The sequence below is a fragment of the Liolophura sinensis genome, chromosome 13, assembly GCF_032854445.1.
Source record: "Liolophura sinensis isolate JHLJ2023 chromosome 13, CUHK_Ljap_v2, whole genome shotgun sequence".
Classification (NCBI taxonomy): domain Eukaryota; kingdom Metazoa; phylum Mollusca; class Polyplacophora; order Chitonida; family Chitonidae; genus Liolophura; species Liolophura sinensis.
This window is the reverse complement of record NC_088307.1, coordinates 3734613-3762367: the sequence shown is the minus strand read 5'-3', so window position 1 is coordinate 3762367 and position 27755 is coordinate 3734613. Positions and strand designations below refer to the sequence as shown.

Here is a 27755-nt window from a genome sequence, read left to right as displayed (position 1 = left end):
ATATCTGTCACACGTGGGGGATCCCCATGAATCGTCACGTGGCTCCGCGAAGCTGGTGACATCATCTTCACGTAAACGCCATCTAGCGGTACACATGTGAATATGTTTATTATGTTACGAATGAAGAAATGTAACATTATTATGTCTGTCTGAGTTTCAAGGAGCCTTTGATCGGTGGGTATTCCTTTGGATAGTGTTCCTGCAAAAAAAATATTGTTGCTATTGGCGAAGAGCTAGTTGTCGATTGTTTAAACAAAGAATCAATTTAAAACTCAATTGTTTTGATGTTACAACAACAACAATGGGTTTCACTTGACAGGTTGGTGTTTAGACATAACAACAACAACACAACACCACTTTTCATGACGAATGATAAGCTCGATACTTGAAGACCTGAGGTCAGAGTCCCAAAAATTCGTGGAACTAATGTTTTCTTGACACTGTCGTGATTAAATGTTAAGTACATCGTGTCGAAAAAACAGCCCAGTGTCACTGACTTTGATAAACATAGGGGTGGTCACTCAAAGCCACCCCTTCTATTCTTTGTTCAAGATTGAGGTCATAAAGCTAGAAAGTGGATCTGTTTGAACTCACTTTGCAGTATAAGTTAGTTTCTGTTCTCACTGTTTTGTGTATGCATGTGGGCGCAGAGGAGGTGGGGGGTGGGGGTGCCTATAAAGTCACCATAAAACAAATGGTGACCTTATCTCGTTAAGTTTTAGTTCTGTGCCTTAATGATTCTGTACCATTGTGCAGCTACCCTTACATACGCATAGTTATGAGTCAAAACATATTTATTTCCACCTAGAGTGGAAGACTCAAGTGTCAGCCTAATGGTAGATTTAACTCTGATTAGTATTCTCAGCAACTATTTGTTAAAAATGCATCTGCACTAATGAAAACAATGCAAAGGTATGAAGTCATCTAGACATTAATATGGAAGATCCACTCAGCCAAAGATCCAAACAATAAACAATTTAGATTATTGTCTTAGCCTGCTGTTCTCTTTAATTACTGGAAAGACAGTAAGTAAGATTTTGACATTAAAATCAAAGGTGAATTTAAATTATAATTTATTGAGTTTGTACTTTTAAATTTGAAGTAGAAGCAGCAGATAGAATTCCACTGGACTGGTTTTATCCAAGTTTCGATTTGTTTGGTTCACTCTCAGACAAATTTTGTATTGGAAGGGATGTAAAGCAGGACATATGCCTTTGTCCCAAGAGGGAATGGGGCAGTAGAGATGGTTGTGGTTGGGTCTTATGAAGTACATGAACAAAACAAGTAGGAATCTCTTGAGAGGTACAGGATTTTGCTACTGAGGTGACAGATTGCAGGAAAGCCTTTTATTTCCTTGTGGATTATTTATCTTTCCTATTTCCTTATGCGTGTCTGCACTTTGCAAACTACCTGGTTTGCCATAATATGGCTGAAATATTACCAACTTGGCATTAAACCATAATCCTAGAACCTGATGATGTTTTATCTTTGAATATGTTGGAGGGTGAGTGTAAAAAAGTAAATGATAATCGAGAGATGCAGCTGTTGTGGATGCACATTCAGTTGTCATGAGAGACCTTCCCATAATCTGCTACTCATATTTGCAAAATCCTACAACTAGGTTTCTGCTCAAGTCAAATGCCATGCTTTGTAGGGTTTGGAAACTTAACATATGATTTAACTAAATTGTTTTTTCTCACTAAAAAAAAAACAGAACAAAACAAAACAAACAAACAAATGTGGTAGAGTTGCGGAATGGATTTACATTGTTCAACCCCCACTGACCTACATGTAATCTCTGTCATCTGATAAAGAGCAGATAAGTGTTAGATTCTTAAAGAGATGTGGGAAGTTTCCCTGACTTACTATTTATTAGAAACTTAGTATTGTTATGTCAGGTTGGACACATGTTACAGTCTCATACGGCATTTTAAAGTAACTTGTCTTCAGAAAGCATAGCCACCTGCACGTTGGGTGCCACTGAGATGAATGAAGAAATAGTTCTTATTTATTTTATTATGTTTTGTTCACCTTTATTTCAGTTCCATCGCATCTAAAGTAGATTTTTATTAAATGCGCTGACCATCGACATCTGTTCAAAGAACACCAGGGTGATGAAGTCATCCAGATACTGAAATGGAAGATGCACTCAGCCGAAGCTCCATTGATTCATCATCTACGGGGGAAGATTTTGTTATGATAAATGGAGAGCCAAAATTGAGAATCACGGGTGATATAAATGACATTGGTGTAGAAATCAGTGATGAAAGCCCTAGTGACCTTGTAAAGAGCAGTACAAGTTCGGTCGACATGTCTGCCTCCGAGCTAACAGAGAAACCTAGTCATGTGATTAGCTCCAGCCAATCAGCCGATGTTTTGACAATGGCTGTTAAGAACAGTGGCGCTGATGGCTCAAGTAAGTTGAGATTTTCTTATTACATGAAATTTATATGGCATTTCTTAGCATAATATTAGGAAACAATAATTGTTCTTTGGCAAATCTGTAATAGTTTAATTCTGACATCACGCATATGGAACATCCACAGTGTCTTGTACATGTAATTTTATCAGTTACTTTGCCATTTGCATGCTTTTAGCTACATTTCGGCCATGATTAAAAATATGTGTGCTAGGTGTTACTTAACTCATCCTCTAAAAAAGGGCCCTAAGTGAAAAATAGTATAGTGATGTTGATACGTTCAATTTGATTTTTTTGTTTATTTCCCTTTCAATGTTAATTTTTTTAAAACCCTTATCTTTATCATTAATCAGCCTGAATAAGAATAAAACGAACAAATATTCCTTCAGACTGACCTTCTCCTTTGTGATAGAATTAGGTTATGCTCAACGAAAGTGTTTTTAACGTCGACCTCGTCTGTAAGTGCAGGTGTGTCTTATTAACCATGACAACTGTAAGTATGATTGCAAGGTTATTGAAGCTTTTTACTTTTACTTTTCAGCACATAAGTTATCCATGTTGAATCATGTAGTATGTAACAACAGCAAAGAAGGATTCTATTCTTTTTATGTTGTGAAAATCTGTTCATAAGGATTTATAGTGTTCTTTAATAATATTAGATATATTCATTTAAAGTATCAGTGATCAGTGTTCATTTCCCGTGTTACAGACAGAGGACGTTCTACGTCTCTGCCAACCTCTCCAGGGGACGAGTTTACGTTGTTTGATGGAGTTACTTACGTTGGTTGTGCCACCGTGAATGCTCCGAGGAGTGAGAAGGAGATATATCGTAACATGGCAGTGTTGAATGAACAGTCACAAATGTCCATTCCTGTTACTTTGTCAATCCCTAATACATCAGCGGGAATAGTCAGGTAAGACATGATCAAAATTACTGACCTGGTCATTGAGTTATGGCAGAGTGGATGAAAAGCTTGGTCATATGAGGCATGGGTTCAAACTAGGTCTCGGACAGGGAATTTGTGGATTAACTTGCACTGTTTGTGGGACATTGTGGCAATAAGCAGTTGACTGTGCTGATGTAACCGTTCGCACATTCTTGCACAATTATGCTGTTCTTATGTGCATGTTACAGGTTAGGGACGTTTGTTATTAACTTGCTAGATATAGGTGATTTACACCAGGTACTCTGGTTTCCTCCATCCTGAAAATTAACTGCCATGGTACAGGTGTAACATTCGCGAGAATTATCAAATAAATAATAAATAATCAAATAAATGGAAAAATGACAACCTTTGTACAGAATTAGTGGTTTTACTTAACGGTGAGATTATATGGTTTTCTCTGTTGCTTTGCTCCATGGCAACATAAAATACTGTAGAGCATCCTAAAGTGGAGTGAATACAGTGCTGAAAGAATGTAGGAAGAAATCCTTTACAGATTATTTTAAAAATATGGAGGATGTGACAACAACCCCTCTCAAAGCTGTTGTTCACAGCTTGGGTTTTTGCTGCAGTTGGCCTCCTAAGAAGGCTAATCCTTGGTGACTTGTTCAAATAACAAGGCAGGTGCTATCATGGCCATGTCTAGAGTCATTTCAGTTTTGGAAAACGATTTGGCTCCAAAACTGTTCGTTGCGCAAGCTAAACAAGCCTTATTAAAACAAGCAAGCAAATTAAACAAAAATATGAGGATTTACCAATAGAAACATAAGTTACATACAAATTTCTTTCATTCACTGACTTAAAAGCTCTTAGAAAGCATCATTTTGAGTTGCATTTTTGAAATTTCTTCATTCACAAAGTTTGGGATCAGAATGTTTTTCTAGATATGACCCTGGCTATATATTTTCTTCTGGGCCCTGCTTGGTTTTCCTCCACTCAACTACATGTATGTGATAATAAAAAACAAATTTCAGGCTGTTCAAAACACATGTTATTAACTTAACTGTACATCAACATCTTAAATAACTAGTTTGATGTGTGGCCCAGTTTTTTTCAAGCTGCAGTTGGCCAAGCTATTAATGTATTTAAGAAAACCATACATGTAGCTATTGTTCTTGTAAAGGTAGAAAGCTTTCCATCTTTCACTTAAACACTGTCTAATTGTAGTGCATCCAAATGTGTCTGTATAAAATATGCACTAGATAAGCTACTGGGTAATTATACTGCAGTGGGAAAAGTGGAAGGTTTTATGCACATACCATAACTCCTCAACCTTTTCATATATGAAAGAGCAACTTTCAGTGCAATTTATGCAGATTTTTAATATGATTTTGTAGATAATACTACATCTGTTAGATTGGCCAGTTTTGGGGTTTCACAAAAAATACAATTTTATCAGTCAACACAGAACATAAATCCCTTCAGAATATGTTTGAATAAACACCTTGCAAACATGCGAAAATATTGTAGAATTACAGCATTCACACTTTACAGCTTGTACAAAAATGAAAATATCCCATGTAAAATGATCAGGATCAGTTTCCGTGTACAACGGTCTCTCCGAGGTAGTGAACTCAAAGGACATTCATTCGACGCAGCCTAATGTAACTTAATTAAATATGGATTGAATGACTTGTGTCCTCAGGGCATGTAAATGTAATCCTTTCTGATAATATTACAGATTGATAGAAAGATAAAAATCCAGGCATTGTTCAAGGCTGACTTGGTATTCAGACTGGATAGTCTTGTAACAGTGGATAATATCTATATTGAACCCCATAAAACAGTATTACACAAGAAAAAGTTGGACAAAATTTCTATTTATGGATTAGAGTCAGAAATGAATCATATAATTAGAGACACATTTGTAAATGTGGTGAAGTTGTTTTTTTTACAAAAAGGCTCAAAGGTGATGAAAAGTGAGAGCCTTACCTGTTACTGCACCTTACCTGTTACTGCACCTTACTTATTACAGCACCTTACCTATTACTGCACCTTACCTATTACCGTACCTTACCTATTACTGCACCTCACCTGTTACTGCACCTTACCTGTTACTGCACCTTACCTGTTTCTGCACCTTACCTGTTACTGCACCTTACCTGTTACTGCACCTTACCTGTTACTGTACCTTACCTGTTACTGCACCTTACCTGTTACTGCACCTTACCTGTTACTGTACCTTACCTGTTACTGCACCTTACCTGTTACTGCACCTTACCTGTTACTGTACCTTACCTATTACTTCACCTTACCTATTACTGTACCTTACCTATTACTGCACCTTACCTGTTACTGCACCTTACCTATTACTGCACCTTACCTGTTACTGTAACTTACCTGTTACTGTACCTTACCTGTTACTGCACCTTACCTGTTACTGCACCTTACCTGTTACTGTACCTTACCTGTTACTGCACCTTACCTGTTACTGCACCTTACCTGTTACTGTACCTTACCTATTACTTCACCTTACCTATTACTGTACCTTACCTATTACTGCACCTTACCTGTTACTGCACCTTACCTATTACTGCACCTTACCTGTTACTGTAACTTACCTGTTACTGCACCTTACCTGTTACTGCACCGTATCTTGTAAAAGTATGTGTACATATACGTACACGTACGTAGTTAAGAAAAAAATATTTGTGCATCTAGTTTTTTGATTGTACCCCCAACCCTATCTGGAAAATAAAATAATGCTTCAAGTTTGACAGTACAAGTAATTTTTTGCTACAGCTCAAAGTGTGTAGTGAACTGGTAAGTCAGAAGCAGTATAAAAATTGTTTTGTGTGAATATGAATACCCATGAATATTTCAGTTACATGTGCTTTTACGGCATTTACAATTGGAAGAAAACGGGCAATGTCTGAGAGAAAACTGTCATAAATGTACTTAATTTGTGTATTTTTCTGTAAGAGTATTTTTTACCATACTCAAGAAATTCAACTACATATCATGTGCATTATGGCTGTCAGGATAGAAGAATACCAGCACACTGTACAGTGCTTCATACACGTTGACTTTAAACCCCTGTATTTGGTGGTAAAATTCAGTTAAAAACTGAATATTGGAGTGGAAAAACTCAATTCTATGTTTTTCTGGTAAAAATACTCAAATTTTTGGATAAAAAATACTTTTGAATCATATACGCATAGTATTTGCCTTCGATCGTGAGTGGTTGGACCAGTGACAAGCCAAAGTAGTCAGCTGTGATTTTCACGAACAAGATGGCCAAAAAGACAGCTGAGTAAATGGAGCCATGAAAGCCACGTTGCTTTCCCTACGTTCAGTGTTTAAAGACGGACTGCCATCACAGAAGATTTGAGATCAACCACCATTTTAACATGTAATGCTAATCACATAACCATCTGTCTTGAGCAACTCTATGGTCAGTCGGGCAGAACCAGGTGAATCTTGCTGCCACATTAAATCTGCGTGTTGACCTGCATAACTCAGTAGAAGCAGAGCCTTGTCCACTAAGCATATTCAATGTGATGTTGCTATGTATTTATGATTTACGGATTCTTTGTATCCAAAAAAAAAAAGTGCAGCGTACAGTGCAAAGTAGTGTGTATAACAGTAAAAAGCAACAGATGCAATTTCAATGCCCTCAATGATGCAAATCCAAGGCCCTCAATGATGCAAATCCAAGGCCTTCACTGATGCAAATCCAAAGCCCTATCAGCCTGGTCAGCCAGAGCTGGTTATGCATATGGGATATTATCTACCCATCAAAGCCCCTGCATGTGTGAACAAGGCCTGATAAGACAACTAGGCAATATATGGCTGAAATTTACACATATTTGAATTTTCAAGGCGACATAGCTACATGTATTTTGGTACAACGAAATACATAAAATCTAACTTCAATTAGGCCTTTCTTTCATGTGCAAAGTTGTTCGGTACTCTCGCTCAGTGGGATTAGTCTCAGTGTTTGCTGCATGCATACTAAAAATTGTCTACAGTTGCTTATTGTACTTAAATCTGCAGTCAGCAGCATTACTCATCTGTATAATTAATATGATTAATGCGAACAGCTCTTAAACTTAATAACTGGTGAAGTCTCATTGCATGGTTTGAGTTATTCAGAGAAATCAATGACAGAGGAGAAACTGTGAGACTAATGTACCTTCCACATGTATGAGTGCAGTGAGGCGTAACATTGTAAACACTATACACTGATCATCTTCAGTTTGTTGTTACCTTTGATCATACAGCGTTCCCGTAATTAGACAGCTGATTGTTTTATTGGTGTCTGTTATTCAGCTTAGCTTGGCCTGAGATTATCAAGTTTTTTCGCCCATTGTTAATTATAGACCATGTTTTTAGTCAGATTCCAAAAGCATATTTTTTGTTGGTGGACTGAGTATGTGGACTTTGAGTGACACCTGGTCATACCCAGAAATAATCAAACCCCCTCAAAGTTACACCTAATGTGCCATAAAGTTATGATAAATGAGGCCATATTGTTTTCTCAGATTATTTTATGGTCTTATTTTTTCAAGGTGCTTAATAGGAGGACCAAGTGTTAGAAAATGTAGACATTTTTTCCTGCTATTTTTAATGTATATGTATTATTAACCAGTATGTTAAACCCGAACCAAACTTGCATCCCCTTAGCTTTGTATTCACATAAGACTTCTATTAATTATTAAACTGGCTTTATCATTGTATTCCCTGTTGAACAGGTGACTCCCAGAATCTTGTAAGACTCTGACGTCAACAGGGAAAATGGTAAAATCACAATGTTGATTGAGTTCATTCAGTACAGTGAGTGTCAACCATGAAAGGTCATGGGGTGCATATGATTTGTACGAGCTCATTTGCATATACACAAATCTGTACTTGTGTTTGAGGTTAACAAGCTGTGGCCTTGAATGTTTACAGGTTGATAGACCCAGGAACGCAGACGGACATATCAACGTACAAGATTCACCGCATTTTACTTTGCGTCCGCGGACCAGTTGAGAGCGAGGAAAAGCGCTGCTTTGCGTTCACCTGTAGCCATGGTGAAACAGCAGACACCACCATCTTTCAGTGCCATGTCTTCCGATGTGATTTGGCAGAAGCAGTAAGCAATGTATAGTATATCATTCCTTGGTTTTGCATGTTACGTGCATGACCACAATAGGCATGGAACATCGTCACCCCTCACCCAAAATCTTCACAAACATGTAAGTTAGTTTTAGTCTTTTTAAGCATCACTATTTTTGACTGCCGAGTCTTCCTCTGCCCTTTAGTATCATGTTCCTGCATGATGAGGGGCAGAGGGGGTTAGTATTCCAACACTGTGCCACTAGCCTCTCATCAATGTGGTCGCTGTGAGTCCATCTCATGCTGGCTTCCTCTCCAGCCGCAGATGGGAAGGTCTGGCGGCAACCTGTGGATGGTTGTGGTTTTCCCCATGGCTCTGCCCGGTTTCCTCCCACCTGAATGCTGGTCGCCATTGTATAAGGGAAATATTCTTGAGTATGACGTAAAACACCAATCAGGTAAATAAATAAATAAATCATACATGATATACAGCAGGTCAAATTTGTTAGTTTCCTAGCATTTCTGCTTTTGAGTGCTCTACAGTGACCATCAAGTTCAACAACTAACCTCCAACAATATACGTGTTTAATATTTGCTAGGAAATTGTTCTGTTTCTCCCCTTGTTTCACTTTCCTTTGGACATGACAGTAATTTGTGAAGGCAAGTAAACCTCATAAACCATATTAAACATTTTCTGTTGATTAAAAATACTTATAAGTAAAATAAAATCAGAATAGTATCAATTTTATTATTTAACATAGATTATTTTTGAACATAGATTTACATTTAATAAGTTTAAATTCTTAACTTGTTTAACCTGTTAATTTGCCCATTAATCAGCTGGGCAAAATGTGGTTTATCATCAGAGTGTACAGCTAAACAAAGTTTTCAAAATAGTCCCCCAATTGCTCCCAGTAAACATGCAAAATGGCTGAGACATGTATACAGTACTTAATGTTCTGTATTATAATATATGGTAATTCTAAGCGTGCATGCACATGTGCTTTTAAACTATCCAAGCATGCCGCCGTCATTGATAATTATTCAGGTAGGTTATTATAAATGCAGAGGTAATAGCTACATTGTATTCAAGGAGATCAGTTGTTGATGTGCTCATTCGTGGATCCGTATGTAATTGATTTACACCTGTTAACAGATATTCATGAGCTATCGCTAGGAGGGCATTCTCATTAATATGGCTGATCAACCCTTGGATAATGTGGATATTTCATAACTTCTTGTAATTGATATTGCATGTGAATCTTTGCCTTAGGGTATTAATCTTTTCTGACTATACATCAGCCCAATTTAGCTCCGGTCCACGGTGCACCGGGCTATTGTTACATCAGCCCAATTTAGCTCCTCTCCACGGTGCACCAGGCTGTTGTTACACCAGTTTGTCTTGACATGCTTGAGACTCACATTAACTAGACATGTCCTCCTGTATTTGCCAAGGTGTGGTGGGTTTAGTAAGCTTTATTATGTCCAGCTCTTTATATATACGTGTGTTTATGTAGTTGATTGGTTTTTAATGCTGTACTCAAGAATTTTTCACTTTTATGATGAGAGTGGTTAAGTTAGTAAACTTTGTGTCCTTTGTTAGCTTTGTGCATACATTGTGTGTACATAAATTATCTCAGCCTTTAACAGGGAATTTTCTTGTGTTTATTGATGTTATTTATCCCAATAAGGTAATTTGTGTGAAATAAGCAATCTGGTCTTACCGTTGCAGGTGGGGAAGATACTGTATTGTTTTGGGACAACATTCCGGCGTAAGCTGCGCTCTGTGCAGGAACTGCAGCCCCCCCAGACGCCCCAGGACTCTGAGCAGTCCAACGTCTTTACCGTCATGATGGAGTTCAAGGAGGATGATGGGAAGGGGAACTTCACCACCTGCCCCAAAGACAAGAACGTGTTCAAGTTCAGGTGTAACTTTGATAAGAAGATTATGATCACAGTCCAGCAGTCCGGACCTCAGGAGCTGCTTATTGAAAGGTGAGGTTCAAAACTAGTTAAGGCCGATTTGTTGTCTAATTGTACTCTTCTGACTAAATATAGGCTGTCTTATTGTTGAGAACTGTTAATAAGAGATCAATAGAGTTCTTGTAAGTAGAAAAAGACGTTTCAGCTCCAGTACTTGAAGAGTCATTGCTTGAAGAAAATTATTGTGGCGGTGAATCATTTCTTGTTAGTAAAGTCAGATTTATTACGAAAATATTGTCCCGAAATCTGCAAGGAGTCTCTTGTCAATCAGGAGGTCCTGCTATGTTTGGTGAATTCTCTGCTATAGTTTAAGTATTTGTCTTGTAGATGTTTTGGTCTGCTGGTATCACCAGGGAGGAATGTTAAAGATGGAGACATGCAACTCATAGAAATGGTGAGGATCAGAGTTTTTCTACGGGACATTATTAAAAGTAAAATCTATTGAAATTCAGTAAAATGGGGTCTTCCAAGCTTGCAGATAACTATTTCACACAACAATGTGTCCACTACCAATTTATGCCTGACATTTAAAACTTTGTGCCGAACAATGCTTTTCCTGGGTTTCAGGGAGATTTTAAATGTGGACCGCAGACAGACAAAACAGTAGAAATGTATAATAATATTGTTGCTTCAGTGGATTTCCTGCCTTAGTCTTTATCCACAATGGAATAAATTTCTCATTTCTGCTCTGAATGGGAAATTCTTATGATTCTGCTATGATACTATGCTTACGTGATGCTGCTAGATCTTTTCACTGACAAACCGACCAGGCATACATAATGTCGGAACAACTACAAACAGCGCCATCTATGAGGTCACTTCCACGCACTTTAGATTGACTGTGTTTCGACTATGTTTTGTTTTTAGCTGCATAACACTGCGTGCTGCTAGGGTAATGAATGGAAGTCAAGACAACATCTCTGTTTGATACATAATGACCAAGTTCAGGGTTAAGAGCCCAAGTAACACGTGTGGATGTACTGTGGCTAGGGAACAAAAATTGAACCACGTGTAATGCTGTAAGGGCCAGTCCGCCTGAGAAATGTTTTTAATTTGTATTAGAAAGATTAGCACTATGATACTTTGTACTCAGAAATGTCAGTAACGCGATACTGCTGACAGATGAATGTTTTTGTTTTGAAGCAAGCTCACATCTGATTATCTCCCCTTTATATGGATTTCAGAATATCTATCGGATAAAACAACCTTCGTCAAAAAACATGAGGCTGTTTTTGAACCGGACTATGTCCTTGTCGGGTCACTTAATTCGAACTACATTCTTCAGAAATGTGTTAGTATCAGTAAAGGTTAATTTACTGACAGATACAATTTGACGTGACTTTCAGTAGAGCTCTGGTCCTGTAGACCAGATTAGATTGTGATCAGCACGACGGACCTTTGACTTACTTCCTCAGTTCAGAGTTTATAATTATTTTGCTTTTAAAAAAAAAGGTATTCGACCACAAAAAATGCACAATGATTCACTTATAGCTCCCTTTATCAGATGGATTGACATGTGGTTAGTGTCTAATCATATACTTGTTTTTGTCAGGAATCCATGGGCGTAGGAAGTGACGGGAAGTCTTATGTGATCTCGGGCCACTGGGACCCAACAGAACCAAGCTTTGCTGTTCTTAACGCAGAAACACCCAAAGGTATGTGTCAAATCTGTCAGGTAGAGCATGGATCTCACTGGCCCAGCAGTCCAGTCTGTCTCTGTTCAAACCTTCACCCTTGTTACCTCCTCTGCTTTAACAACATACAGGGTCAAGTACTGGTTACCAACTTGGCTCAGATGCCTTTTTTTCCTTGGTTTAGCTCTTCAGAGGCAATAAATTCAAACTTGTGAACTGCGAGAGAGAATCCTCCTTTCAGAAGCATTACTGTTCTCTGATAGAACCTGATATGCAATGTGAAATTGACCCCTACATGTCAATTAGCATTCAAACAACACGTCCTTGATCATTGAGGATGACACATCTAGTTCCCCAGCGCTGGCGTCTGTGACTGATGTCAGAGATGTCATGAGTGACAGAGTGAAACTGTTGCTGACCTGAAGAGAGGGAGAGCAAACATATTTCCAAATCTAACCTCATTCATCAACTGTGCAGATTACTGTGATGCAGTGACCACACCCATCATTTTCAGGATTTGTGAAATGTCAGGATTTACTTGGCTGATAAAAGTGTGATAAAAAAGGTAATTCACATGATAACATTCACTGCCATTTGCACCTCACAGCCAAGCAATATTCATGATATTCAACCTTCACTGTGCTATATCCTCTATAGAATAATATTATATATACAGCCTCACTGTAGCACGCCACTTTGGGGACAGGTTCCTGAGCGTCTTATAGGCTACCTTGCGTTATGATGAAATGACCTTGGGATCCAGAATATAGCCCACAGTCTGTCTCACAATTCATGATTTTGACATAGAACTAAGGTTTATGGATGCAAAATGTGCTGTGTCAAAAGCTGTCTTATTTAGTTTACCATAACTGTGTGAGATTTATGAAACCTGAGGATTCAGCTACGTGTAGTGTTCTACGGTACACAATTCATGTATGGAACACAAGTATCTGGGCACCATCCTACAAATCTTTTTTCCGCAAAGCTAGTGTAATATCGCATAATTCTGTGCATGTTAAACATTTCCACAAGCTGAATTCACAAGCTGAATTCAATTAGTGTAGTTTTGTCCACCTACTTTTTTGAAATAAAAAAGGATATAATGTATTTGGTACTGGCTTCGTCCGTGTCTGCTCGTATAAGAAGTAACTCATGGAAATTATAGGCCTCAGGTTCAAAATGGTGGACCACAGACAACTGTCAACTCGGTCACGTGACCACGTTATAGCTACTGACTACAAAGTAAATGAAGAAATAATGTTCACTATTTTGAGGTATGTCATGCAAAATCAATGTATTAAATTAAGGAAAGAGGAAAAATTAAGATGCCGTTTTCAAACGTTTTGATTTCATCTCAACTCTCACATATCAGCATTGGGGGTAGGCAAAATCTTACCCCCTGCAGTTTCACTTCTCGCTTTATAGCCATTCAGTGATCTGATTAAACTTTTTTTCTTTGACTGAAAGTGTACAGATATTAATCCCTTTATGAGGTAGGCCTGTCAGAGTGAGCAAAATGTGTTCTGTATTGCTGAGGAAGCCACTCACACATGGAAGTAATGCGGCAACAACAAACATCACATGTGCGTTTGAAATAAAACTTGCTCCCTAGGAAATGTACCAGTTACAACCTCTTCCATTATTCACAGAAAAATCCTTCTACTTACGTGATATTCAGAAGATTAAACTTGAAATATCAAGTAACACCTGTGTGACACACTAACAGTGACAAATGAAGCGAATGATGATGCGTTATTTACATATATTTCTTGTTGAAAAATTTGTATTTGTTTGCAGTTTTAGCTGTTCTCATTGTAAATCTAGGCCTTGTCACATGGAAACACATCACAGATTTTTGGGGGACAAGATTTCGCTCATGTTATATCAGCACTATATCGAGACGCCTTATAGTGAGGCTACACATAATGTATTATCCTCTTGCAGACACGCGTGTGTTTATGACAGTGGCTATTGACTTGGTGTTGAATGGGATACAGGAGCCTGTGAGGTTTGCCATCGAGACCAAGGCTAAGATCTACCCCCAGACAGAGAGGTTCTGGTACTTCACCAAGAAACCTCACTACGAGATTTTCCATGTTACACTCAAGCAGGTATGGATAGGTCATTCTGTGGGATACTGAAAGTGAAAGTATAAATTTGATTAGCCATTTTGTATTTTGTGTTTTTCGGGTGAATCAATGCTGAATTCTAAAATGGGATAAAATTATATTAAGTTTTTTATGATTTGTGTATTTTTCAAGGCTCTTCTTATCAGTTACATATGTATCTAACATGAAAAATTGCTTGAATAGCTCACATTTTCCTGAGTTAGAAGATGTTCAGTTGTATTTTTCTTTTTATACCCTGCAATGACATTCATGATTCAGTCTACCTGTGAACAAAAATTTTAGACGGTGTGGTCTAATTGAAACCTATTGAAAAAATAGGTGTCCATGCAGCCCTCAAAAATTGGCACCAGCGGTTATCTGGTTTGCTCAGATGAAAGCAGATTTAAAGACGGACAGATGATTTCCCATTCGTGCAAAATGCCAGAGGAAAAAAAAAACAGGCTAAAGCAAAAAAAAAGTGATAAGTTATCATGTCTGGTTAGAAAATTGAAAGCGAAATAAAGCAGGTGCAACAAGTTATATGTCTACTGACTGATGGATGTCAGACTGTTTAAATAAATGTGGGAGTTTTTCCGACAATCCAACCGAAACACTTAGAGCATGGTAAGAAATGCAGTTCAAACCCAGTCATATACCTCTGCCCATTGCGTTGAAGGGTGTGTATATGGTTATAATGGCATAACTGCGGACAAACAAGGAGGCATGAGGAAATGTGGTTCGCTGCTTTCCTCGTGCAATTTCTCTTTCTGAGATGGAGTGACATACCACGTCCAACAGTGAACCTAATGACCGTTCAAAAGCAATGGTTCAAAGACGACTTTTCAGTTGACTTGAATAAAGAAGGAGGCATTTCTTGCCTGACATATAATGTATATTCATCACATCTTATGTAAATCAAATGAGAGACGTCATGAAGCGTCGTCTTTTATAGGCAGCAATGTTTACCTGCATTCAAAACTGCGTTTATGGCCAGTAATATGTTCACAAAGCGAATGTTGAGCAACAAACACATGTAAGGCTGGCAGTCTTCATGTAGTTGAATTTGAATTATTACAGTATTTACCTTACACATATGGTAACTGTTGTCAACCACTCAATGGAATATGACTGGCAGTGTCCAGTGTAAGGTAAAACTTGTCCAGTAATCTAAATGTACTTGAATTTCATAAGCAATAAAGGAATTAAATGTTTCACAAGGTAGATTTCAAGTAACATTTTTTCTGGTTAAGTAGATGTTTCAAATTTTCAGGGCTGAAATGGTTAGCTACATTTTTTGAATGGTTTCTTTCTGCTTTGAGGAAACTTTAGAAAAAAATTTTGATGGGCTAAAATGACCTGCTATTTGCCTAAAAATTAGGGATAGTGAGAATGCCTTAACGTTTAGAGATGTTGTATGTTATCAGATTGAGAGTAGCCGTGTGGGAGAGCAGGAGTTTGAGGTGATGAATGTACAGAGTCAGACCGACATAGACAAGAGGAAGAAACTCACACTGAACATCCCCTCAGCCAAAACATTACCTGAGGAAATTCAGACACCTGTGGATATGGAGGACCCAGAATCAGGTAAAGCATAACCCCTCCGAATTGGGGACGCTAAGCCGATCCTGCATTTCCAGCATCTTTATTAATCACATCATTTACAAATATTTCTGACCATAGACAGAAAATATACTTGAAATAGAGGGGCTGTTAAGAAATATAAAATGTACATGCTCAAAAAATGTAATTTTTTTTGGGGTGGGGGTGGGGCGGAGGGTGAGCTTTTCTTTGTTTATTTCCCTTAAAACTGTACTCTTTGTTTTATAGTACCTTGTCACATATCTGGGAAGAACTTGTCCTTGTCTGCAGACTGTCAATATAACTCAGTCTCCTGTTTTCAGATGGCGATGAACCTCTGTTGAGTGGGTCTGGCTCAGTTAGTAAAGAGGTTACAGACGACAACCTGCTGGAGGCATGGCGAGATGTGCTGACCCGCTGGCACCAGAACCTCGCCCAGCGCCCCAAACAGGTCACAGGCCTCTGCAGGAAGGGTATTCCCGAGGCTCTGCGAGGAGAGGTTTGGCAGCTCCTCACTAACTGTGCTAACAACACAGAACTGATGGATGCCTATAGAGTCCTTATTGGCAAGGTTAGTCTGGATGGTAGCGGTTTCAAACTCATGACCAAGTTGTGTAAACTGTTGTGGCTGGAGACCACTTGTTCTTGACCAAGGATACCTGGTCTTGGAATCGGCTCTTTGTGAGAACCCTGGTCAAGCTGTTTAAGGAGTTTTGGCAGGTGACTACTTACCTTCAAATAAAGATGCTGGCTTTCACTCCGGTCGTACGTTGGAAAGTTTTCCAGCAAGCTGCCGATAGTCGTGGGTTTCCCCCGGTGAAAAGTGAAATATTCTGGAGTTGGGTGTAAAACACCAATCAAATAAATAAATGAAACAAAGAGGCGATGTTTTGGAATCAGCTTATAATGGCTCCTCTGGCCAAGTTATTTAAGAGTTGTGGCTAGAGACCACTCATTCTCATGAGGCCACATTTTGGAATCCGCTCTTAGTGACTTCTCAGCAGCCTTGCGTCCAGACAGTTGTATGGGTATTTTGTAATGTGTTGAGGTTTCCCTCCTTTAACTTCACAACTACATTTACATTAAAATGTAAGTGAATAGAGTCTCTAATGGCAATATCAAATTTCTTAAAGGTATATGTACGTCTTAAGGATGCATTGTTTTCATAACACATCAAATAGATAAAAGTTTTCGAACTTTATAACCTGCATTTTATTATTATGTCATGTTGACAGGAATCTCCAAATGAGCAGACAATATCTCGTGACATCAACAGAACATTCCCGGCACATGATTTTTTCAAGGACACTGGTGGTGTGGGGCAAGAGTCATTGTACAAGATCAGTAAGGTGGGTATGGGGCAGTAGTCATTGTACAAGATCAGTAAGGTGGGTGTTGGGCAAGAGTCATTGTACAAGATCAGTCAGGTGGGTGTTGAGCAAGAGTCATTGTACAAGATCAGTAAGGTGGGTATGGGGCAATAGTCATTGTACAAGATCAGTAAGGTGGGTGTGAGGCAAGAGACATTGTACCAAAATCAGTAAGGTGGGTGTGGAGCAAGTCACTGTACAAGATCATTAAGATGGGTGTGGGGCAAGAGTCATTGTACAAGATCAGTAAGATGAGTGTGGCACAAGAGTCATTGTACAAGATCAGTCAGGTGGGTGTGGAGCAAGAGTCATTGTACAAGATCAGTAAGGTGGGTGTGTGGCAAGAGTCACTGTACAAGATCAGTAAGGTGGGTGTGAGGCAAGAGTCATTGTACAAGATCAATAAGGTGGGTGGGAGCAAGTCACTGTACAAGATCAGTAAAGTGGGTGTGGGGCAAGAGTCATTGTACAAGATCAATAAGGTGGGTGTGGGGCAATAGTCACTGTACAAGAGCAGTAAGGTGGGTGTGGAGCAAGGGTCATTGTACAAGATCAGTAAGGTGGGTGTGAGGCAAGAGTCATTGTACAAGGTCAATAAGGTGGGTGTGGAGCAAGTCATTGTACGGAGCAGGTCATTGTACAAAATCAGTAAGGTGGGTGTGGAGCAAGAGTCAATGTACAAGATCAGTAAGGCGGGTGTGGAGCAAGAGTCATTGTACAAGATCAGTAGGATGGGTGCGGGTCATGATTCATTGTACAAGATCAGTAAGTTGGGTGTGGAGCAAGAGTCTACAGTTTTGCAGGTGACTGCTTCAATGGAGTATTGGTTAGAGCATCAGCCTCCAAGTCGGGAGACCCCATTATCACACCTGGGTCGGGTCATACCAAAGGTTTTAAAAATGGTACTTGCTGCTGCAAGTCAGTATAATGTGCATGGGTGGGGAGTCATATCTGGTGACTTTGACATGATACTTCATTGTCGGTTAGAGCATTCGCCTCCAAGTCGGGAGACCCCATTATCACACCTGGGTCGGGTCATACCAAAGGTTTTAAAAATTGGTACTTTCTGCTGCCTTGCTGGGCACTCAGCTTTGAGAGGTTAGAGCAAGAAAACATGACTGGTTGGCCTGCTGTCAGTATAATGTGCCTGGGTGGGGTGTCATATCTGGTGTCTTTGACATCATACTTCATTGTTGGTTAGAGCGTCCGCCTCCAAGTTAGGAGACCCCATTATCATACCTGGAGCGGGTGTCTTTTCATACCAAAGACTTTAAAAATGATACTTGCTGCCGCCTCACATGGCATTCAGCAGTGAGAGGTTAGAACAAGGAAACTTAACTGGATGGCCCAGTATCAGTATAATGGTTGGTGTGTTTTTGGCTTTAGTGGTGGCAACACTTTGATGGTATGGACTTGCCCTGCCACAAGAAGACATATTATATGCACGCACACCTAATGACTCCTTGTGGTCCTGAAAAATTGTTAAGTAGGACATAAAACCCCAAGCACACATATATACATGTACAGATACATGAACAGTTTGGCAGAGGCATTTCTTTTTTCAGTTTTTCGAGTAGCTGTTATATGTTCTTTACCACTGTTATCATAAGTCATTAGTACAAGTAAATAACAAATGTACCGAATTATTTCTCATAATTGTTGCTTGCAAAGTAGTTCGCTCTGTTTTATTAAGTGCTTTTAATGTAACAGAACATTACTCTGTCCATTTTGCAGGCCTACTCTGTTTATGATGAGGAAATAGGCTACTGTCAGGGGTTGTCCTTCCTAGCTGCTGCCCTACTGCTACATGTAAGTAATCTCATTGTTTGGTCTTTCGTATTATAACTATGATCGACCTCTACTAACTGGTCAGTAGGTACCTTTAAAAATCTGGGCTTAGGCTGACTGATTCATTACAAGACAGTGGGGCTATATTTTCTTTTGTAACCTCCAAGGTAAGATGTGAAGGAATAGATGATTATATGCTAACAAGATAGAGTTATTTGCTCTACTAGTTGAATAGATTTAGTATTTTTCTTGTATGGTAAGAAAATCCTCAGGAGATTTTGGTTGTTTTTTCTGAGTTATTTGCACTGAAACTGTTTTTAAATCTGTGGCTTTATTTGTGAAACATTCTATTATTAAGATTTTCTTAACTTAAAATGTATTAAAAAATCATATATCCCCATCCTCATCCCCCTCTCTCGCCCAAAAAAGGAGATAAAAAAATAAAATGTGAAGATTTGGCTTAATGAGCACTTACACGTATATACCTGTTTTTTTGTTCGCAGATGCCAGAGGAGCAGGCGTTTTCAGTGCTTGTAAAGATCATGTTTGATTATGGTCTGAGGGATCTCTTCAAGTCTGACTTTGAGGAGCTACATTTGAAGTTTTACCAGCTAGAGAGGTTGATGCAGGTCAGTATCATAGCTTACATGTAGGTGTAAACAGCTTGAAATAGGCATGTAAGTTCAAATGATTTCATCAGTTCAGACCAGCAGACTTTGACAAAGAGAGTGGCTATGCCGTAGGAGTTTTGCCAGGTAAAAGTGCAGCCAGTAATTTAGGCGAGGCACACCTATTACTAGGAGAACAGTTAGTAGCCTGATGTACTATGAGTTGTTCCGCCTACTTGTTGTATGGGTTACCAGTTGAGTGCCTCCTTGTCAATATATAAAGGAAGCTAAAAGTCGTAAGATCATTATGTCTGAGTAATTGAAGAACTTTTCAGCTCCCCCCCCCCACCCCCCCATTCCCTTGTACCTTTAGCTAGAACCTGAGCACTGTTGTACAGGTGAATTTTTTCCGTATGGCATTGAACTCCAATCAAATAAATAAGATTACTTGAGTGATTACACCACAGTGGTTCTTACCAATTAATTTGATTCTGTGCCTACTGTTTTTCTAGAAAATGCGAAAAATCGCATTGAGGTAATCAAATTGTTATATATACTGCTTAAGGCTCATCATCTGATTGTAAAAAAATGTTTCACCAGCATTCCACCCACTTGCTGGCTCGTTAACCTTGACAAGGATCCCTGCAAGAGAGTCTGAATAGCTTTGTGAAAGGTACCACATTTGCGTGGTGATGCCTTGGCTCCTTTATTTATTGTTACTTTATTTATAAGTAAATTGTTGTTTTGACACACATGTGCACAATCTCACCTGCCCTACTTCCTCAACCTTTTCACCTGTGAAAGAGCAAGTTTCTGTGCAATTTATGCAAATTTATGAACTCTTTTTGGTGACAAAAGTACATTGGTTAAGTTGACCAGTTTCAGGGCTTTACAAAAAGTACAGTTTTATCAGTCTTCATTGAATAATGCTGTCAGAATAGGATTGAAACAATACCTTGCAAACATGCAAAAAGGTTGAAGAATTGCAGTAGATGAAGAGAATAAATAAACACTTAGGAAGTGTGTGTTGTATTACAGGACCACCTGCCTGACTTGTTTGAACACTTTGTGGAGATGAGCCTGGAAGCACACATGTTTGCCTCCCAGTGGTTCCTCACCCTCTTCACAGCCAAGTTCCCACTGCATATGGTGTTCCACATCCTTGACCTGTACCTCAGTGAGGTGAGACTTTCACTTTACATCTAACACCCGGGCATCTTGTGCCTGAATTAAAGGCAGAGGTCAACACTTTAGGTCATTTGCTCATTTTTAAATCAAGTTGAGCGCACGTCATCAAAAAGATGTTATTGTACCATGAAATCATTCATAATTTCAGACACATAAGTGGGGGATTGTTGTACTTTGTCCACTTTCACTTTCAAAGCAGTAATGGGCTCAATATATTTCACACCTTTAAATTATTGTGGATGACCGAAATTTTTGTCAAGGCAATCACTCAGAAATATCAACATTTTGAAACCTGAAAGTTATTCTGTAATTGGGTATTTTATCAAGGTTTGTTTTCTGAATGAGTTAATCAAGCTTATCTTGTTTTGTCTTAATGGTCTGTTATACAGTACATTTTGACAATTTGTTCAGAGAAAAGTTAATGATATGCATATCCAAGGCCAAAAGTTGTAAAGTTTAGTGATACAGATATTAATTAAACAAGAACTTCTCTCGACTTACATAATTTGATATCTCTAGGAAAATTGTCTTGCCTATGTAAACTAATGTTAATTTTTTATCAGATGATGTTTTGACCGTCAAATGATGGCCAGTTGCAGCATTGCTTGATGCCCTAAATGACCTAAAAATTCAACCACAAGAGAGCATTTTTGGAGGCAAATAAATGTCACGAGATATTATTTCCGGTGCTAAAATTTACATTTTCCCAGTAGAATTTCATCCTAATTTCCAAACCTTTCTAAAATCAATAGAACTCCCAAAATCTGGAAAAATGAGCAACTTTGTCATGAACAAAATTTTAGATCATTTAAAATATCTAGTGGAAACTGGGCATAAATCATAACATGCGAGACATCCGTAGATCTCTGTCTTTCACTGCCAATCTATTTTCCTCTTACATTGCAATCTTTGATGGAACTCCAAATGTTCATTAGGTTTCTCCCACTACCAAGCCAATCTGCTGGCACATCGGCCACCGTCATAATTGATGAAGATAACAAGCTGAGTGATAACTGAATCTGTTTGAGCTCTGTTTTTTGACAACCGATGGATGTTCATTTGTAGTTCAGCTGTGAAGTATGGATGATACATGTGTGTGTGTAGTGCATCACATTTCATCTCGGTTTTCTTTGTTTTCAGGGTAAAGACGTGATATTCAATGTTGCCATGGCACTTTTGAAGGTAATGTATAGAAACACTACCCTGCCCTCACCTTATTAAACTTTCTAGCATCAGACACGCTTTAATCGCTCTCAGGATTAATCCCTTACTGACAAGTACATATCTTGTATTGTGTTTATGACGCCAAGCTTCCTTTTTCCATGTTCTTGTCGCTGCACATTGAACCCATATCTAAAAGGTTGTAAACTCAAATCCAGCTCTCACTGGTTCAGTTTTGGCTCCAAGTTGAAAGGTTTCTCAGGTATCATAGGCTCTGGTTTAAACTGGCATCATATGAGTGAAAAGGTCTTAAGCACAGAACATAGCAGCACCAAATAACCTCCTTTGGAGTCACTGTCGATTTAAGTGGGATGTCTGCAAATTGGCTAATGGCTAATATCGAAGTTAAAATGGCATAAACTTGTTGAAGACCTAGCTTTCAGACAGCTTTTAATTGTAAACCTGTTTAAATAACGATTAAACATTATACATTTTTTTAATCCATTCGGAGATAATTTAAAAAAGCTGACCCTGGACTAATATAACGGATAATATTTTGTATTATTCTCAGATTAAATACAATAGACAGCTTTGGTGAACTCTGTCAGATGTTATATATATATGTATATATATAAATATATATATTCACACAGATACACACACACACTCACATGCAAAGACTGATGTCATGCTTTTTTTTTTTACATTCTATTGTCCATAAAATATTTGTGACTTTTGTGACCTAGGGCTAATATCTGATGTTTATCTGTTATATTAGTCCCAGTTGTGGCATGACCTACACACTGCTTGCTTTAATAGGCCAGGTCCCACCTCTAGTAGTTTCATGCCTCAAAAACTAATCTTGTGTTATGTCATAGTTGGTGTATTGTAACAAGGGTAATTATTTCAGAGCAGGCCTATTAAACTTCAGTTAAATAAATAAAGTACATGTGCGTGTGGTTTCATATTCCAGCATGCGAGGAAGGACCTGTTAGCTCTGGATTTTGAGGGGGTCCTGAAATATTTCCGTGTTCATCTGCCCAAGAGGTACAGATCGGATGACGCAGCCAAGGAGCTGGTGCAGACAGCAGCAGGCATGAAGGTATGCAGTCAGATTGGATGATTACATTCAGAAGTAATGAAGTACTTCAGCTTGGTACCTGGAGAATTAATTTGGACAGAAAAATTGTAAGGCTACACTAAACTTAAGAATGCATCACTAACCTCGGTTTTGCATGTTGCACATATGGTACGTGTGAGTTGGGAAACCTCCCTGGCCTAGCTGGTTACCACTTCAGTGTGGCGCAAGAAGCCTATTGCCAATGCATTGCAGTGTGTTCAAGTCTAACTCATGCTGGCTTTCTCTACGGTGATACGTGGGAAGGTCTGCCAACAACATGCGGATGGTCATGGATTTCCTCTCATAATAATCTTGGCCGCTGTCGTGTAAGTGAAATGTGCTTAAGTGCGGCGTAAAAGCACCAATCAAATAAATGTGAGTTGGTAATTTTGGCTTTTTAACAGTTACTTTTGTTGCATTATTTGTGTTGTCCAGCCTTTTGAACCTTTTTGTGGCGAAATGTATATGTGTCATTAGTTTTTTTTAAATCACACAAAGCATTTACCATTTGAAACCTACGTGCAATACGTCCCACTCCTGGTAAATGTGCGTGAGTGCCAGTGATGAACAAGGAACCCGCATAAACCCTGCACAGTGTTTGCAGGACAACAAAAGTCATTGAAAGTACAGATCTGTACCCCAGGTTTCTTGTTGTTGTCGTCAGTCACTTTGTGAGGGTTGGTTATCTGTAGATGATTTCATCTCGCATAAAGATTCTTGCATATGAGCACAGTCTTTCTCCATCAGGACTAATCTCAGATTCTTGATGAAAACATTCGCGTTACCAACATTTGAAAAAACATTCCTGTGTAGAGTTGAAATGCTACTTTTATCTCTTAGTTCTTGTATCAGCAAAAATGTCTTTTCTCTTCGTCTTTTACTCATCATTGTCCATTGAATTCCTGTACAATGTCAAAATTACAGATCAGTGCTAAGAAGCTGAAGAAGTACGAGAAGGAGTTCATTTTGATCAAGGAACAAGAGGAGGACCCCCTCGAGAGATATGAGGTAAGTCAGCAGACACAGGGCCCACATTCACAAATTTTCGTAAATCAAAGTTTTGTCCTTTTTCTTGTAAATCTAGTTGCCTTTTTAAACCCTACATCATTTACAAAGAAATGTAAGAGAATTTTGAGACTGTGGATCCAGGTTTATAGTGATGATATATGCTCCATGTCAATAACAGGACCTGGTTTTGTATATAAAAAACTTCACTGTGCTGTACAGTATTTCACCTGAAGTACACTATCTGGAAAACTTTGAGGAGCACATGGAGGCTTTAAAATGACACTTTTGATTGCAATACTGAAGTTTTTTTCTGATAATAAATTATTTAATTTTCACAAAAATCTTCAGTTTCAATTTAAGGTGAACGAATCATTCATAGTCAAGCCAGTGTGTCATTTGAAACGTGCGAAACTTTAGGCGAAGTACAGTAGTCTTAGTTTCAGAAAGCCACTGCTCAGTGTTAGCTCTGAATCTTGTTCACAAAGCAGTTGGTTGTAGCCTTTACTTGAAATCAAAATTTAAATAAAATTTTCATTTGTTGAAAACGTGTATTATTACATATGAAAAAGTATATTATTACTTTACATCAGGATACTCCCATGGAAATGAACAAAACTGTGTGTCATGGTCCGTTTAATGTAGAGGAGAAATGTTTGAAAGGGTGATTTGAATACTCAATCTGCATTTCATAAAGGGAATCAGAATCAATTCTGATTGGCTGTTGCGAGAGATAAGCAATTCCCCAGGTTATGCCTTGCCTAAGTCGAATTTTGGGTATGATACATTTATTCAAGCGTGACCTACATGTAGGTTTCAAGATTTAATGCAAGAAACCCAATCTCCACTGTCAGCCAATCAGTCGTGAACTCTGTGTCCCATTAAGGTTGTTGTGGTGGTCAAAGGAACTGCTGTAATATCACTCTGACATGATTCGCTGTTGAAACAGTTTACTGGTCTACAGCATGCCATTTGTTCATCCATAATCGTTCATTCATTCATTGATCATACTACTGTTGTTGTTGCACTTGCAGAGAGAAAACAAGAAGCTGATAGAAGCGAACATGAGACTGGAACAGGAGAATGACGATTTGGCTCATGAGCTGGTCACCTGTAAACTAAGCCTGAGGAGTGAAATAGATCAGGTAAGGTCAGAGCTGAGGGAGGAGTGAAATAGACCAGATATGGTTAGAGGTCAGTGAGACGTCAACAAGACCTGATAAGGCCTGAAATGTCCAGATATTGTTCTTTTCTTGTTGTTACATTTGAAAATGTGAAAGTTTTTATACTTTATACTTAACAGAATAAATTAAACTCACTACTCACTTGAAATTGAAATGTTTCTGTACTGTAAATAATGTGTGTTGTTTTTCAGTTGACAGATAAAAGTGAAGCTTTAGATAAGGAACTGCGTCAGTCTAACAGTACTCTTGTGGACACGGAAGAAGAAAAGAGGAGACTGGAGTTAGAATCTGCCCAGGTACATCAGAGCTGGCCCAGTTTTAGAAACTGGAACACTGGCCAAGTGGTTAAGAGGCTCGTATTTCTATCGCTGGGACAAACATTCAGTCCTGGCCAGGGAATTCTGTTCTTACTTTGTTACTCATGGAACGTGGTGGCAGTAGTGTTTGTGTTGACTGACGTTGGTTGAAGACCACTTGTTTTCCACCAATATGGTGTGTGGTCAAGTGTGTTAAAGTAAGTACATCTAAGTCAGTAACTTGGCAAAGGTTCCTCCACCTGCAAAACTGAGTGCCAGTGAAAAATTCCTCTTTATTTACCTGATGGTAAAACAACCATCAGGTAAATAAATGCAAAAATGAATAGATCGTGTCTTGGATAGGCGAGGTAGAGATCAGAGACACACCTGTAGGTACATTTATGGGTACTGTAGTTCTTCAAACTTTTCACATATTTTCAAGGTGTTTATTCAGACATATTCTAAAGGCATTATTCTCTGTTCACTGATAAAATTATACTTTTTGCCACCACCGGCCAATTCAACCAATGTAGTTTTTTCTCTAAGATCAAATTTAAAATGTGGATAAATTGCAATGAAAGTTGGTCTTTCATGTGTGAAAAGCTTAAGGAATTAGGGTATGTCAGAGATTTTTTTTTGATTTTTCCATCTTTTGTGTTTTATCAATCTGGATTACAACAAAATCAACTGCTTGTTACCAATCTGTTAACAACTTTCAGCTGAAGGAGATGTGTCGGCGTGAGCTGGATCGAGCAGAAACAGAAAACAGTCGTAACGGAGCTATCATAGCAGACTACAAACAGATATGTTCCCAGCTGAGTGAGAGGCTGGAGAAACAACAGACAGCGGCCAGGGAGGAGCTCCAGAAAGTCAAGGTAACCACTGTCACTGAGGGAGATACTTGTCCCTCCCAGCCTCTAGCTCTTCTAGAAAGCCTGTACAGTTCATGAAAACAGAAAGACAGTTAAATTGACTTTTGATCTATAATCCATTTTATTTTGGATTTCTTGTCCAACAGTTCTTGTAATCGAGATCTTTTACTGTTTTCAGTGTATCAAGCTCATAACAATAATTACACAGTAGCTTGAGGTCAGTGAAGGGATGGTTGAGATTCATTTTAATCACTGTGTAATCCAGTATGGCTGCTGTCGGCCATCTTGGATTTTCTGACACCACAGCTTTGTCCTTAAAACATTAGCATGGACTGAAAATGGCAGTTTTTCTCATAACACAATGATGGAGAACCTGTCAGTTACAGTTTTCCTATATAGAATTCTTATGTGGGAAATATTATGAAGTATGACCTAAAAAGATAGACAGAGGAAAAAATGTTCATCAGTGTTAACCGTCGGTGATTTTTCTTACACAGGACCAGGTAAAGTCCTGCGAGCTCTGCTCCAAACTGTTCAGTGTGGAGGGACGCATCAAACTGATCAGTTCCACAACCAACGAGGCTGATGAAAACCCCACCCTGGGGGAACTGGAGAAGAGGGTGAGGGATTTGGAGCTGGAGTTAGCGCAGACCAAACTGGCGCTGGTTGAGTCCGAGTGTAAGCTCCAGGACCAGACGCACCAGCTGAATGCAGCCCTTTCAGAAATACAAACATCAAAGAACACATGGTTCCAAAAGACTCTGTCATCCATCAAAGAGGCGGCCACATCCAAGAAGGAAACGAAAGAGAGGCTGGGGTCAGAGGGCAGTTGAGGTCAGCGGGCTTGTCTTGTCTACATATCCTGTGGTTCTTGAACACCTTAGGACTTCACCTGTGTGATCCCAAATCTGGGTGGTCCTCTACACCTGTATGAACCCAACACCTGGACCTGGCTTCAGCTTGTGGGAACTTCATCCTTTTGTGACCCCTGGCCTTTGACCCTTGTGACCCCTGCCTTTGAGCTCTTCCTCAGCATATTTTACATGCTGGCATACTTTCTTTTCCTCAGTGCTGATATAAATGTTGTCAGAGTGACAGTGACTTCATGCTTTACCGATACACTGTACTACTGTGTACTATACAGGGAGCATTTACCTGTTTTTACTCAGTTCTGAGGATTCACAAACCATCTGTTTCTGGGGAGGAATTAGCTTGGATGACCTTGTTTTATTGAGAATGACCTTGGCATGTGGTGGATGTCTACACCTTTGATGAAACACCTTGACCTGCAACTGATGGATGACCTTGACCCAAGATTCATAACCCTTGACCTTGGACAGACCATCATGATTTCTGAGGATCAACCTGAAGATTTCTGGCCTTGGACGTGAACAGTTCTGTGTCATTTCTGGCTTAATGGTTGCGTTCAGTTAGTGCTGTTCTTGTTTTAAGACTGA

At 38.9% G+C, this 27755-nt stretch overlaps 1 protein-coding gene across 1 annotated transcript; it reads left to right on the top strand.

The window, feature by feature from the left end:
• Nucleotides 1-86: 86 nt before the first annotated feature.
• Nucleotides 87-27755, top strand: LOC135480223 (rab GTPase-activating protein 1-like). Its single transcript, XM_064759998.1, has 21 exons — nt 87-174; nt 2043-2416; nt 3129-3333; nt 8257-8440; nt 10136-10398; nt 10714-10780; nt 11939-12041; nt 13965-14131; nt 15553-15712; nt 16030-16277; nt 16942-17055; nt 18811-18885; nt 19368-19493; nt 20511-20654; nt 21801-21842; nt 22795-22923; nt 23866-23949; nt 24981-25091; nt 25322-25426; nt 26146-26301; nt 26796-27755. Exons 2-21 carry the CDS (start codon nt 2137-2139, stop codon nt 27129-27131), a joined length of 3099 nt encoding a protein of 1032 aa, XP_064616068.1. The 5' UTR covers nt 87-174; nt 2043-2136; the 3' UTR covers nt 27132-27755.

Coding starts and splice junctions, on each gene's coding strand:
- LOC135480223 (XM_064759998.1), top strand. CDS start 2,137: ATGGAAGATGCACTCAGCCGAAGCTCCATTGATTCATCATCTACGGGG. Junction 2,417..3,128: donor CAGTGGCGCTGATGGCTCAA/GTAAGTTGAGAT, acceptor CCCGTGTTACAG/ACAGAGGACGTTCTACGTCT. Junction 8,441..10,135: donor GATGTGATTTGGCAGAAGCA/GTAAGCAATGTA, acceptor TTACCGTTGCAG/GTGGGGAAGATACTGTATTG.